The 15,590-nt window shown below is 41.4% G+C and overlaps 1 protein-coding gene across 5 annotated transcripts in view; it reads left to right on the plus strand.

Annotated features, from left to right (window-relative positions):
• RGS7 (regulator of G protein signaling 7) overlaps nucleotides 1–15,590 on the plus strand; it is a 156,604-nt gene that overhangs the window by 70,498 nt on the left and 70,516 nt on the right. For all 5 annotated transcript variants that reach the window (XM_081905833.1, XM_081905835.1, XM_081905836.1 and 2 more), the window contains exon 3: nucleotides 6,865–6,961. In XM_081905833.1, the coding sequence (XP_081761959.1) occupies nucleotides 6,865–6,961 (97 nt within the window). The remainder of the gene's footprint in view (nucleotides 1–6,864; nucleotides 6,962–15,590) is intronic.

Raw genomic sequence — 15,590 nt, forward strand, 5'->3', positions numbered from 1 at the left:
CTGTCTGATAACGAACTACAGTGGTACCTCGGGTTAAGTACTTAATTCGTTCCGGAGGTCCGTTCTTAACCTGAAACTGTGCTTAACCTGAAGCACCACTTTAGCAAATGAGGCCTCCTGCTGCCACCATGCCGCCGGAGCACGATTTCTGTTCTTATCCCAAAGCAAAGTTCTTAACCTGAAGCACTATTTCTAGGTTAGCGGAGTGTGTAACCTGAAGCGTATGTAACCTGAAGTGTATGTAACCCAAGGTACCACTGTATAAACAATGGAATATTAGAAAAAATTAAACTAATAAGATTTTAACATTAAGAGATGAAGAGCAGTGCTCTTCTAATGCATTCATTTTATCAGCAATACATTTTTCTTTTTGTGAAATGGGTTGCATTCATTTCCAGGCAGGCCTGGGAGAGACCCTTGTCTGAAATACTGCCAGTGAACACATATACATCATTGAAATTGATTGATCAGATGTCTGCTTTCAGATAAGGCATCTTCTTCATTCCTGTGAAATAGCTTTCACTGGCCATTGTTAATGGAACAAGAAAATGCAAAGGGTGCACTTGGTCGCTGGGTTTTGTATGCAAATTTGCAAGAGCATAAGACTTGCTAGGTTGGCATGATTACAACCGACCATTCATTTGGGAAATTTGTGTCAAAAATGGTCTACCTTGACACGGGACCTTCTTTTACTAGACACTGCTTTTCTTTTTTTGCTCTTGCAGTTTGAAAACTAAACCCCGGAGCTGGCAGCACGATAAAATCCCAAGCCAGCATAGCCTAGTTCGCAAGAGATCTGAGCTGGAGCTATGAATAACTTGGAGGGTTTTCTTTTTTTGCCATATTCAAGTTATTACAATTGAAAAGGAAAGAAACGCACATAAACACATAGGCAATCAAAAGGGGAGAAATATATGGGCCAGCAACTTCAAAGTGTTGCCAAGTGTCATGAAATTATTGTGTCACATATTGCGCTGCTTTGGCATTAGCCAACTACTAACTGGCGTGACAAATCCCCAGCATGTGTTTGGCTGGAACTGGAAGCTTCCACTGATATGACAACTCAGGCAAGCTGCTTTTAACATTCTGATCACAACTGTGGAAGCTGACAGTGGTGCTGTTTGGACTAGACCATTGTGGGTAGAGGTGGGGATGAAAGTCCAAGCCTTGCTTATGATCAAAATCAGCCCCCCCCCCATCCCATTTGAAAAACCCAAGAAGCCTTCCTTGTTGCACCTGCTCAGCTCAAGCCCATTAAGTGAAATGGTCATGTAGCTGAAGATACAACCTAGTTGAGTAGACTGGCTGTGATCCAGAAAAGAGTTTAGAGCAATAGATATGGCAAGTCCTTTCTGTCTTCTGTGTTGATGACGCTTCTGAATTTCAATACCCTGTTCTTGTTTTTAAGACAGATTTTGATGCATTGTAGGGAGAAAGATTTTTGGAGGATGGTGTCTTTGACATATGTGTAAGTGAAGGAGTTGTGTGGATTGTGGCCAAAGATGAAATATCAGAGGGAATCCCGTTAAACTAAGGACTGGATGCTAGTCAAGTGCGTGATTAAACTGACTGATCAGTTGTGGCATTGTCTACATCTGAGACAAATATTGTCAAATATTCCATGAAGCCTAATGTCTGAAAGAGCAATATAGGAGCACCTGCTGAGTTTCCTTCCAATTTTTATGGAAGAAGCCATGGCTGTTATGTAAGTGTTAAGAGAATGACAGCTGATTCTCACTTTTGCAAGATAGTATGTTTTGCCCTCAGCTAGCCATAGCTCTGCTATATTTTAATACAATAAGTTATCAGTTACTCTCTGTCTGGTCTGGGATTGAGTTTGTACACATAACCTAAGAACCCAAAAGAGTTTGAAGTTATACCCATTTTACAGCTCTGAACATAACTTGACTTGAGTCCTTGGTAGAGGTTGGGTTGGAATCCTGATGCCTTGTGTCCAAGGACTCAGCTAGATTGGTAAAGAAAAAGCAATTTATATGTGTTGTCCCATTCCCCCCACCCCGACACCTGTTTTCCTTGTTTAAATTTAAAATGCATTTAACGAAAACTCTTATTTGATATGTCTAGATCCAGCCCAGGTCTTAACACCTCAGTCACTAAATATCAAAATTAATTTGAAATAAGAAAAGAAGAAATGTAATTTCATATTGCATTATGCTACTCAGTTATCTTTTGATTTTTCAAATGTTGTCCTAACTAACAGAACGTTCCATGGGGAGGGGTGATAAAAGACAAACTGACTACTGCTTGATATCTTCTGTCATCATATCTTTGATTATATCAACCTCTTCTGTGCTGCTGAAGTGTTGTTTCGTTAATCAGTGGCTATATACCATTGTGCTTTTCAAACCACTATGCACAGGTGCTTTTAAGAAACAGATTTCCCTCCTATGTACATTATTCTCAAGAATAAGTGTATATAAACATGGTTATCCCACCATATATTCCTCTGAGAGTGCCATATGTAACACACTTAACACACTGGCACTCATGTGCACATTTACAGGTAGGCACCCTCCAAGAGTATTTATATTCTTATGTTGAAAGAGTTTAATGTAGGGATAGCTAACCCATGTCAAAGAATGGCTTTAATTCCTATCAATGCCAGTCAGCATGGCCACTTATCAAGGATTATGAGATTGTATTCCAGCAGCATCTGGAGGGCCACTGGTTACCCCTGCCTCCTCCCCCCACCGCCTTTAACAGATGGAGGATAAGTACATATATTGTTTCATTTGTGTGCATGAATCACAATTTTTAAAAAAAGTATTCTAGAATTGTTCAAACAATACCAATAGTTACATGAGATGCAAATGTAAACACTTCAAAATAACAGTTCCCAGTGCACATATAATTTCAACCTGCCAATGTGAACTTTTGTAGGGAAAAATGGTGCATAAATATTGTAAATAAATTTTAAGCATAAATAGGTCAAACACACAGAGAGAGAGATTCAAGGAAAAAGAACAGTACCTGGTAATCCACCATATATTATTTCTCACTGACCTCCTGAAATAACAGATTTTTAAAAATGTGTAGCCTAGCTTTCCTTCCAAGGAGGTCAAGTTAGTGTACGTGATAGCCCTATTTTATTCTCACAACAACCCTGTGAGGTAGGTTAGGTTGAGATTTGGTGGCTGCCCCAAGGTTACCCAGGGAGTTTCATGGCTGAGTGGGGATTTGAATCCGAGTCTCTCCAAGAGCTGGACAATGATACGTCGTCCACAATTGGTTTTATGTCCACATTGTGATAACGGTTTCATAATATTTGACATGGCGATATATCACAAATCACAATGTGTGTGTGTGTGTGTGCTCTATGTAAAAAATTGTGATATGGGAAAAACTGTGAGGCCAGTCATCACTTCTCTTATGATGTTTGCTGCCCCATTGCTCTGTACTATAAAATAACAATTGTAACAATTTGTTAAAGGTTTTTTCTTAAATTGTATCAGTTTTAGATGCCTGAGTAGTAGTGGTTGCCAGGACATTACCCCATTCACATTCTGATTTCAGACATGGTGATATTTTGGTATGTCATGATGTTTAGCTGGTGATATATCACAATATTGAAAAACAGTCCTAATCCAACATTTTAACATCCAGTAAACATCAAATCCAGATTTTCTGACATTTACTGGAAACATAGGTGTCCTTCATCTGTATGTCTATGTCTGCTAATTTCTGTTGCAGCTCTGTGGTGCAAACAGCAAGTTGCTTACTTGTCGCAGATCTCTCTCCCTCCCCCTCTCTCTCTTTTTTAATCTCAGCAGCTATTTTGCTCCTTGCACACATGAAGGATTTGTAGCCTTCTGTAAAGAAAGGTTCAGACTGAAATGCTCTGCTGCATTGTCAGAGCTGGTCTGGTTTAAACAGATAAGGAGATAAATGAACCACAAGAGGCTAAATGCCAAGGCAAAGCAAAAGGAGCTTATCCTTTACAGTGGAGTTTAGGAAGCGAACAGCGGCATATCAGCAAGGGAGGAAATTTATGCCAGAGAATAGCTGCCACTCCCCAGATTAGACTACTTGATCAAAACTAGAAGAAGATTTCGTTGGATTGCCCCAATTAAGCTATCACACACGTTCCATTGTTCTAAGCAGTGAGTGGTGGAGAAGAGATTTGGGATACAGGCAGGAGGGCCTAATGTTTTGCAGAGGAAATTAATGCATGTTTGCTAAATGTAAAGTAGAAAACACAGAAACTGCGATTGCGCATGATGGAAATAGAGCTGTGAGCCAAAAGGTATCAGTTCAATGGAACATATTCCCCAGCTAAACATGTATAGGTTTGCAGCCTCCATTTTGTAAAATAGGATCAGTTCAATGCCAGGAAAAGCCTATTATACAGCATTAATAGGGAGATACGTGCTCTCCTAGCCATGTGACTTATAGTGAGGGTGATATTTGGTGTGACCTTGAACAGAGAATGGTGGGCAGAGAGTTTATTGGTTCACCATTGATGTGGGTTTCTGTTTCCTGGTTCTTTCTAACCATTGATATGTTGTAATACACACAAATGTGGGACAGTTAGTCAATGGCTGCTGGTTTCATTTTTCAAACCTCTCAACTTCTTCCCAGGCTGAAGACTCTGGCTACTTTCAAGGGAAGCAAAGCTAGGCCCTTATATGGGGACTTAGTGGGTAGGCAGGCAGTTATTGAAGGTTTTTTAGGCTGAGGTATGGACAGTGGCGGAGCTTCATGCTCCGGCACTGGGGGGCGGAGAGCAGGCAGGGGTGGGGCTTGTGTGGCCTGAAGTGAATGCTCCATCTACAACTGTCTTCATGTGCAAGGCAACAGCTGGGAGACAAGGGAAGCCTCCCTAACCTACACTTTCTGGAACAATATGAGAACTGAAACATTGCGATATTTTGAAATGTGCAGTTCTCCAAAATTTGCAGTTCTCCAGCCACAAGAAAAGTGTACAGAATGTATATATTATTTATTATCGTCGTTAATTATTGAATGCATACCCTGCCCTTCCTCCCCAAGGAGCCCTTTGCTAGGACAAAGTGCGTGTGAAAATACATATATTAGTAAAAAAAATAATGCTGTACAAAAATGGTTTGTTTTATACGGAATTGCTTTGCAAACTTGTGTATAGTAGGCACAATTGCATAGAAACATTAGGAGAAAGTCACATTAAAAGACAGATGAATTTTCAAAATGAGTTTAAAAAATGCACCCTCATGTGGAAGTGTGGGAAACTAAATTTAAGATTGGAAAAATGAGACACTGAGAGTAACCACAATTGACAGCTTCATCCATATATAGTTCCTACATATATTTAAACAGGATGAGGAGTGGGGAGCTGAAATTCTAAATCAAGTTTTTATCTGTGTAGCAATCTGATACATATTTTGCCATTACTTTTTAGCTTATATTCTTTTTTTTTATTCTGTTGTGCTTAAGAAAATTAATGAGTTGGAATGAGTCAGGCACCAGTGAACTTTCTCCAAAACTCATATAGAACAATATATAGCAGAGCTCAGTAATGTTTCTGGGTAAACCAACAGTCACAAAAATTAATGCGTACAATTGTTTGAACTGTCTTAAAAGATACAAATCTTATTTCACATACTTTCCTTCTTTTCAGAGTATGAATGAACATGCACAGCAGGCTGCGTTTGGTGTAAAAAAGCTATGTTTTCATGTGAAATGTTTTATCTGAGAACTGTCGGTGACAGACAGATTGGGACTCCACGACCCGCCCCCAAATTACTAATCTATCTAATTTATGTGGATTAGGCAAGCCTTTAATCAGAAAGTTGAGGTTTAAATTTTCCAGGTTCCGTACTTTCACAAATGCTGTCCTTGAACATGAGAAATTTCAGCGAACAGTTTTCAGTGTTTTTAAACCAAATGTTTGGTTTCAGAAACCAGCCCTTAAAGCAGCTAACACTGGACTACTACTTTTATAAATGACTTAATAAATGTTAATAAATGTTTTGTATTACTGCATTGCTCAGCTCTGATCACCTCATAGGAGACATATTCTTTATGGACAGTGTGTGTGTGTGTGGGGGGGATTTACTTTCAACTGCTGTCAGTTGGAAGACAGAAAGTGGTGGTGGGCACACAGTGATTCTTGAGTGAAAAGTATTGGTTTGGCAGTTCCTTAGGCTCTGTCCCCGACTTTCCCTTCAGTTCAGAGCTATGTCAGAACCAATTTAGTGTGAGTTGCTGTGAGTCTTTTTGTACTTGGATGAGAATACTCTAGTATACATGAGTGGTACATCAGGTATGTATCAAACTGTTATATTCCATTCTCCTTAAAATATAGAGTGCATGTATTTTAAGGATGATGAAGGATAATAAGCATAATTCATGTGCGCGTCGGCTGTGTATTTTGTACCTGGGCATTCATATCTGATAGGAACTAATCCTCAAAAGTCCACTATCCAGAGGAATACTTCAGCCATAGCCAAGACTTTGCATGTGAACACAGTGGATTTTTATGCTGATAACAAGCTGCTCTGAAAACTTTACTAATCCTAAAAATGGGGAACACCAGGGTTCATGGAGCTAGTCATAGTGGATGGTCACTAGACAGTGTCTTGAGATTGCTAGTGTCACCTTTGTTCCTCTGAACCTGCAAGGCCCATGGGGACTGAAAGAAACTTGCTCTTGTAGAAGCTGTGGGAGAGATTTCTTGTTTTGTTGCATAGTTTTTCACCATTTCATCATACTGAACTTTTCATAAACTTCACCTATCGGATATCTCATTAGAAACAAATGTAATCTTCAGGTGCTGGTTCTTTTTTTCTGAGAAAATCAGTTACGTCTCTTCACACGATAATTGCAGTGATGTAATTTGTTTGTTTTCTTTCTTTCTCTTTTGCCCAGATGGAAGATGTCATAGCTCGTATGCAAGATGAGAAAAACGGGATTCTCATTCGTACAGTCAAAAGTTTTCTTTCCAAGATTCCCAGTGTCTTCTCTGGTAAGGTTCAAAATGTACCTTATGTCCTGTTGGAAATGCATTGGCTGTAACAGATATATGTGGACAATGATAGCTCAAACACCTAGTTAAAACACAAAGCAAGCAAGGAAGTCATTAGCTCCATGATTCTGGAACCATCTGTTGAGCTGTGAGCGTTGTTATGTGTATTCAATCAAATAAAATCAAGAGAAGATGGCATTGCCACCATTCAGGACTTCCAGGGGACAGGCACAGCTTGTTGATGTAGAGCTAAGAGTCCCAGACGTGGGTGGGCAGATTAAGGACATTAATAGAGTGTCTGCCCCTGACAAACTGGGAGATAAGGCCCGAGGAGGGTGTGAATCCCAAGCAGGAAAAATAAGGAGAAGACAAAGCAGAAAGTGAAGGAGTTGGAGGAAGAAAGGGGGGGGGGACAAGCTTTCCCTGCTGGGCTGCTGGATATTCTTCAGCGATGGCTGCTGCTTTTGAAGTTGAGTCAAGCTCAGCTCCCATCCACCCATCCCTTCCCTCATTGGGAAAGTTGGGGGCATAATTCAAACTGCACCAAGAGCCTCCCCCAAATATATATAGCAGAGGCCCCACTTGAGCTCCCCATACATTGCATGCTATGGTGGTGCATTATCTTAACATCTGAGCATCTGAAGCGGGATCTTTGGGAATACAGGAGCAAAAGACTTGTACATTTTATGTGTAATGTGCTTTAAAGAAAGAGAAGTAGGGGGGACCAGAGAGGCTTGGGGATGCAAAGAAGTGAAGGGGAAGTGATGAGTTTTTATGTGCGGGTATGAACAACTGTTGAGAGGGGAAGTAGGAGTGAAATTGATTCACATTATTTGGTTGCTTTTGTCTCTTTAACTCAAAGCATTTGAGTTAATAAAAATTGATGCCAAGGTGTCTGGACGAGCTAAGGCTTTGACAAGAAAATGACTTGCAAAATCAGAGAAAATAAACTAATGTTTATTTTCTCCCAGATATTTGGCGGAAGGAAAATAATCCTTTTAAAATTAAGCCCCCTCAACTGCCTGCTGTTAGATCCAATTATGGGATTCCCTCTGGGGACAAGTCCCCCAATCCTATATCTATTGATAAAATTGACAAAAGTATTTATATGCCCTTGAAACACAATTCTCCCGTTGTACAGATATCCCTGCGCAAATTCTTAATGGCTGATAATTAAATTAGCATTCCTGACAAAAATCCTGCCTACCGCTTCTCTTCTAAATACATTTATAACTAAACCCTAATTATTCAAAGTGAAACTATGATGGAAATAATGTTTTTATTTGATGTTAATGGTACCCTAGAATTGAATTTTCAAATCTACCCAGCTTCAGTTCTAAGTACTTTGGAAATAATTCAGAATCTCCTGATAAAATGCACTTTGCATCTTTGTTTTGGTGACCTAAATTTCAATCCTACTCATTGCCCAGGTGGTTAATCTAAACGTCTAAGCAAATGTCTACTTTGTTTGCTCAATTTCTTACAGGATTTTTGTCGTTTTTTCATGGTAGGATAGTTATACCACAGCAAACTCAAAAAAGTAAGATCAGGGGTGGAGAATCTGGGCTCTCCAGATGTTGCTGGACTTTTAACTCCCACCAGCTCCAAGCAGCATGGCCAGTGGTCAGTTGGTCATCATAGTCAATGTTTGATGTTTTAATCATGTTTTTAATATTCTGTTGGGAGCTGCCCAGAGTGGCTGGGGAAACCCAGCCAAATGGGCGGGGTATAAATAATAAAATTATTATTATTATGGGCATTTTTGTCAAATCAACATCTGGAGAGTCACAGGGATCCTGAGGGAACATATCCCAGATTTTGCTGGTGGGAAACATGAGGGGAAATGGATCACTTTCACATTTTTCATGACCTACCTAGGAGAGAAGCTGCTTCACTTATCTCAAAATGTTTCAATTCAGTTTGTCAATTTACTGGCAAGATGGTTATAATTGGTGGAAATTACCATGGGATTTCCCTGCTAGACAGGCTTAATTAGTAAACTGAGGATGTGACTTCTTCACTTACCCATTAGAGAGGCTTGTTAATGTTAAAATGAATGGCTGGCCACAGTCTCATCTTGGGATCTTTCCCTTTATATCCATTGCAAAGATAGCATTCAGGCCGAGAAGCAAACATGTCCATGGGACTGGCATTCCTTAATTCTCGAGAGCTGCTGACAGGAAAGCGGCCATTTAATACCTTAATCACATGAAATAATCAACAGAGATAATCACACTGATGAGTTTAGGTGTCTTCTTGTCTGGTGCTGATTAGAATATCAGTAATAAGAGGAGGCACTTGATTTATGCAGTCCAGGTTTCATTTTCAGAGCTGTGATTGCAGGCAGAATGGCTTGAACTAATGATAAGTGAAGGAAACCTGATATATTAATCAAAGAAATGATGTATAATAGCTTTCTATGCTTGATATTGTTAAATAATGTACTGTAGAGCATTGCTTAAAAAATATTCCAAAGCTCTTTAAATGCATGTTAGACACCATGGGCTGGATCCAGACTTGTGCCCCATCTGTAGTATACATCACAGCACTGGGAAAGAATTCTAGAAAATGTGGTTTTTGAGGGTGCAGAGTGGTTTAACAATTATCAATACCCTTTCAAAGGAAACTCTGGGAATTGTAGTTCTCTTGGGGTCTTCTAACAACTCTCAGCACTACAGTTAAACTACAGCTTCCAAGATCTTTGGGGGGAAACCATGGCTGTTTAAAGTGGCATGGTAAAGGTAAATGGACCCCTGACCATTAGGTCCAGTCGTGACTGACTCTGGGGCTGCGGCACTCATCTCGCTTTATTGGCCAAGGGAGCCGGCGTAAAGCTTCGGGTCATGTGGCCAGCATGACTAAGTCGCTTCTGGCGAACCAGAGCAGCGCACAGAAACGCCATTTACCTTCCCACCGCAGCGGTACCTATTTATCTACTTGCATTGGCATGCTTTTGAACTGCTAGGTTGGCAGGAGCAGGGACCGAGCAATGGGAGCTCACCCCATTGCGGGGATTCAAACCGCCGACCTTCCGATCGGCAAGTCCTAGGCTTTGTGGTTTAACCCACAGTGCCACCTAAATATTTAGTGCCATTGGGACCTTAGTGATGCTTTATATCCCATTGATTACGGTGGATCTGCTCTAATCACGACCAAGCCTAAATCCAAATTAGCATAGCAAGCTGCCTGATACAAAGGCACACCATTGGTCTCTCCAGCACAATGAGTTATTCTGTACCTTGACCAGCAGTTGCTTTCCAGGTGTTATGAGTTCGGGGGTGCCAGACACCTATAATTCCTGGGTCTAGCAAGTGTTAGAAATTAATCAAGACCTGGAGTGTTAAACTGGGTGCCAGACATGGAACCCCTGGATTCAGCAAGTGTTAAAATATAACAGGCTAGCCTCCAATGAGGTAAATGCCTGGTGTGATGAGCCATTAAAAAAACAAAGGAAAAGTGATGTCCCATTAAGAAAGCTAAGAAGAGGAGGCTGCGTGCCAAAGGCAAATGGATGGGACCCCTTCTTCTGCCAGACTTTGGAGTAGTTTCCTGTAATGTGACCTAAGGGGGAGGTGGTAGCCTGGAAAAGGCCAAGAGAGAGAGAGCGCATGAGAGCACACAATGTTTGATTTCCGCTCAAATCTAAGGCTGTGCCTATGGGAGAAGCAAGACCTTCTTGGAGTGTGAATGCTGTGAGCCCTTCCATCATAGCTTCAGGTTGTTGTTGTTTAGTCGTGTCCGACTCTTCGTGACCCCATGGACCAGAGCACACCAGGCACTCCTGTCTTCCACTGCCTCCCGCAGTTTGGTCAGACTCATGCTGGTAGCTTCAAGAACACTATCCAACCATCTCGTCCTCTGTCGTCCCCTTCTCCTTGTGCCCTCCATCTTTCCCAACATCAGGGTCTTTTCCAGGGAATCTTCTCTTCTCATGAGGTGGCCAAAGTATTGGAGTCTCAGCTTCACAATCTGTCCTTCCAGTGAGCACTCAGGGTTGATTTCCTTCAGAATGGATAGGTTTGATCTTCTTGCAGTCCATGGGACTCTCAAGAGTCTCCTCCAGCACCATAATTCAAAAGCAACAATTCTTTGGCTATGAGCCTTCTTTATGGTCCAACTCTCACTTCCATACATCACTACTGGGAAAAACATAGCTTTAACTATACAGACCTTTGTTGGCAAGGTGATGTCTCTGCTTTTTAAGATGCTGTCTAGGTTTGCCATTGCTTTTCTCCGAAGAAGCAGGCATCTTTTAATTTCGTGACTGCTGTCACCATCTGCAGTGATCATGGAGCCCAAGAAATTAAAATCTCTCACTGCCTCCATTTCTTCCCCTTCTATTTGCCAGGAGGTGATGGGACATATGTATAAATAAACCACATATCATAAAGACACCACAGTCTCCACTGTGCCTCATTTTCAAAGGAAAACATAGTCCCTTGGTAAGACCCTGGAACCCCTGGAATCTCGCACCACTCAGAGATTGGGGTGGCATGCAATACAGGGTATTAGGTGGGGATCTTAGGGGATTGAACCAGGGATTTGCTTTCAAAGCAGATGGTCTACCACCAAGCTAGGGTCCTCACCCTTACCCAATCCAATAGCTTATATATTTATTTTTCTGATGGGTTATATATATATATATATATATTAATTTAAATGAGGTTTCACAGTACAGCACAACGCAAAAACAAATCACCAAAGCAGGGGGAGGCGAGTGGGGAGTTATTGTGGTGTGGCTGGTCCTCCAAAGCAATCTGGATTAATTAAACCTTTGTGTTTATGATCCCATTTTGTTAAATTAAATTATGCACTCTGATTTGATTTAACCCCAGTCTTTTGTTGAGAGAAATTTCCTGGATCTTCTTACAGATCAGACAGGGGTTAATGACCATTAATGGGGGCATTTGTCAGCTGAGGGCTTTGAAGACTAGAGAGTGTAAATTTGAATTAAATGATTCAGACATATTCAATATGGATTAATTGATCTGTAATGAAGTCACATTTCCAATTAATGCAGATTCATTCCTCCTGTGCCTACACAGCCTTGGATATCGTTTCTGGAAATTATACTGTGAAAACTGTTTTTGCTAATTGAAGGGCTGAATAGAGATATCCAGGCATTCACTGGGCCTTCCCAGGCTCCCCCTCCTGATGCACCCCCTGTGCCCCCCCCCCAGGCTGAGGAGGAGCTGCATATAGCAAGTTGCTTATTGGATGATCCCACTCCCACACTTGTGGTCACAGCTGAAGCAATAACAGGGAAACCATCAAACAGTTGTCAGCATGGGTATATATTAGATGAAGGTTGTGAAGGAACATAGTTGGTTTAATTCAGTCATTTGACATTCCATTTGCAAGTTTGTTGGTAGGGCAATAACACCACGCAACACTAAGATTTGGGAGTAAGTTCCAGAGGGGTCATTGCATTAGTCTATTGTAGCAGAAACATTAAAATGTTTTGGCATGAGCTGTTGTGATCTAAGAGATGCCACCTCTTAGAACCTGGAATACCTATTGTAAGAAATTTGGTGGCGTTTCAGATCTCCAGGGGTCTGTCGTACAAATATAATTCAGTAGATGGTAACAGGCTCCGATTCTGGCTTAGTCTTTGGCTTCTTATGCACTAGAATAGTAAGCTTCATCCATCATGCCCCACTTTCTGGTAAAAAGAGATGTCAGTAAATCCGTAGTGACATGTTAGAATGCTGTTTACGCTTGTGCTTATGGGAAACATATGTTGCATGGTTTCCCCCCAAGTGCTGTGTAATTTATATCTTGTAAAGGCAAACAACATCCATTCATGCAGATCTGTGATATTTATTCAAGGGCCATTGAGGAATATTCTCTCAAAGCTTTGATTGGCCTGGTTAAAGTTTGCCCCAAAATGTTTTTCCCCCTTTTTATAACAGTCATTGCTTTTGTTCTCGTCAGTTTGAGCCCCCAAGTTGGAACTCTTAGATCTCACAATATGTTTTGTTTCGCTTACTTGTGTTGCAGAAAGGTACATTTTTTGTATCTCCCTAAGATTGCTGAGTAAATGTACATGAAGTGCTTTGAACACTTAAACAAAGTAATATATAAATTGTTGTCATAACAACCTAAGCATGCAATCAAAAAGCTTAAAATCACTATTTTGGGGTTAGGTTTTCCCAGTCGGTAAAGCTTGAGACTCTTAATCTGAGGGTGGTGGGCTCAAGTCCCAAGTTAGGCAAAAAACTCTTATGCCGCAGGGCTTGAATTAAATGACCCTCGTGGTCCCTTCCATCTCTACAGTTCCATGATTCTGTGAAAGGACACAATTATTATTTTTTAGAAGATAAGTTTAGATTTCACCCTACAATCTCAGTGTGTCCCTGGTGGGAAGACTTTCTGGCCTGTGATTGATAATAGCTGAATACTGCTTTCATTAAGTGAAAAGCCTTCCTTTAAATAATGTTAGCATTCAGAGATGATTTGGCTCTCCCAATTTCATTTTTAAAGAGTGGACATAAATTAGCATTGACCCTTTAATAGTTTACTTCAGAGATAGAAACTAGTTAAGATCAAGGGTCACCTGTGTTTTCAGAAAAACCAAATGAAAATTGTGTGGGTTGGGGTGGGCACACCAAATCTCATTAAAAGGTTTTGTTTGAGTTTGCAATTCTTCATTTCTTATGATTACTTTCCAATCCAGTGGATTGAGCCATCTGGAGCATTAGCAGAGCAGCCAGAGCAAATAAACTAATGGAAGTCTGTGACAGTTTTGCAGAATTGTCATCATAGACTTAAATGTAACTTATTAAAAATGTCCTTTTAAAGTATTCTGATGGGAAGACATCCATCTCTACTGTTAGTACCCATTAAGAAGATATAAAATCCCCGCCCTGCCCCACTTTATCGTTGGTAGCAGCAGCAAATCAACCCTAGTGTGTAGTGGTGCAGTGGGTCATTGTATCAACCTGTTAACCAGAAGGTTGATGGTTCAAGCTCACTAGGAACGGCCATGGGCAGGATTCTATGACAAAATGAATCTTGAAGCCTCCTGGTCTGCCACTGACTAGAAGAAAACTGCAGATAGACTATGTGAATGATTTGTGGCGTGCTTCATTGATAGAGGAGCAGTTTGAATCACAATTTCTGCCCAGAAATCTGTCTCTGGACAAACGCTGGCTTCGTCAGCCAGAAAAGCGAGATGAGCGCCGTATCCCATAGTTGCCTTTGACTGGACTTAATCATCCAGAGATCCTTTACCTTTTCCTGAGTGAAGCCTTTTGGCTCAGATTGTCCCCATGGACATGAGTGCAGTTCTAGAATATCATTATGTGTGTGCGTGCAAGCGTGTGTGTGCCCGCACACACACACGTTTTCTGTTACTATTTTATGCAGACAAGCAAGCATGTTGTTGGATTAAATGACCCTTGTCATTTATGTTGTTGTTGTTCCAGTTTGCAGAAAGACTGACCATTAAAAGATGGTGTTGATTTCCCTCTCAACTCCTCCTTGTCTCTGGCTCTTGAACATTCCCAAGTTCAGTGAAAGGAGAATCATTTTCTTTTCCACCCCAGAATTGCAACCTTTCATGCTGGTGGCCCATAAATAGTATAGGTCTACAAGTAGATTTATTCAAGTTATCTCTTTAAAAATCACCATGAATTAATGCTTGCTCTGTGCTCTGAAGAAGAATAAAAAACATGAGGACCTTGTGAGTCAGCCACTGATGCACAGGCACATTTAATGTTTCTAGGTAAATGGTATCTGTGTCTCTCAGCCATCTGTTCTCTATATTATGACGTATACAAGGCTGACTGATCTTGTTGGCTGAGTCATCTTGTTGATGCTGCCCCTGTAGTTCCAGGTTGTTTCAGTCTGATAAGTGCTTCACACATTGAGCTGGTGGCATGCAGTCATTTCAACACCGGGGCAGGCTCCAATGGTGACTGTCTTCTCCCTGCCCCACAATAACCAGCCCTGGTGCGAGTTAAAAAGGTCTGCGGGTCTTTGAAGGGCGCTGCAGTTGCAGTTCTAAGTTCCTGCACTCAGATAGACTGCTCCTGCTGGATCCTCCCATCCAATGTTGCTGCTCAGTATTATTTGTCTCCTTTGCCACAAGCAACATGAAGTGTTGGACCTCAGGCATGGGGGCTACTATGAAGCCACAATGGTCCCTTGCCTGGTGCTTAGGAAAATAAGAATGTTACATGAGAACCCAGGGCAAAAGAAGTAGCCTTTGCTCATCTAGCTCAATGTTCATCTACAATGGCTGGCAGTGGTTCTCCGGGATTTCAGACAGGGAGTCTTATCCCAGCCCTACCTGGGGATTGAACCTGGGACCTTATACATGCAGAGCAGAAACTTGACCACTGAGCTATGACCCTTCCCCAGTGGATGATGATTGTGGTTGAGCACAGTCACCTTCAAGACCTATGTCAGCTCACACCCGAACCCAAGGAGGGTCCCTGCTGCAGCAGTCCCCTTGCCTAAGTGCTGGGTGACTCATGATTCTGCCACCATGGCAACAGGGACACAAATGGTCTTACAACTGGATGGATCGCTCTGCTGAGCATGTATGGCTTTACAGCACTGTTTGCAAAGCAAGTGCTCTATCGCTGAGCCTGGCTGGTGCAAATGCCATGAACCCGTGGTTCTG

This window comes from Podarcis melisellensis, assembly GCF_964234715.1.
Source record: "Podarcis melisellensis genome assembly, chromosome: 3".
Lineage (NCBI taxonomy): Eukaryota > Metazoa > Chordata > Lepidosauria > Squamata > Lacertidae > Podarcis > Podarcis melisellensis.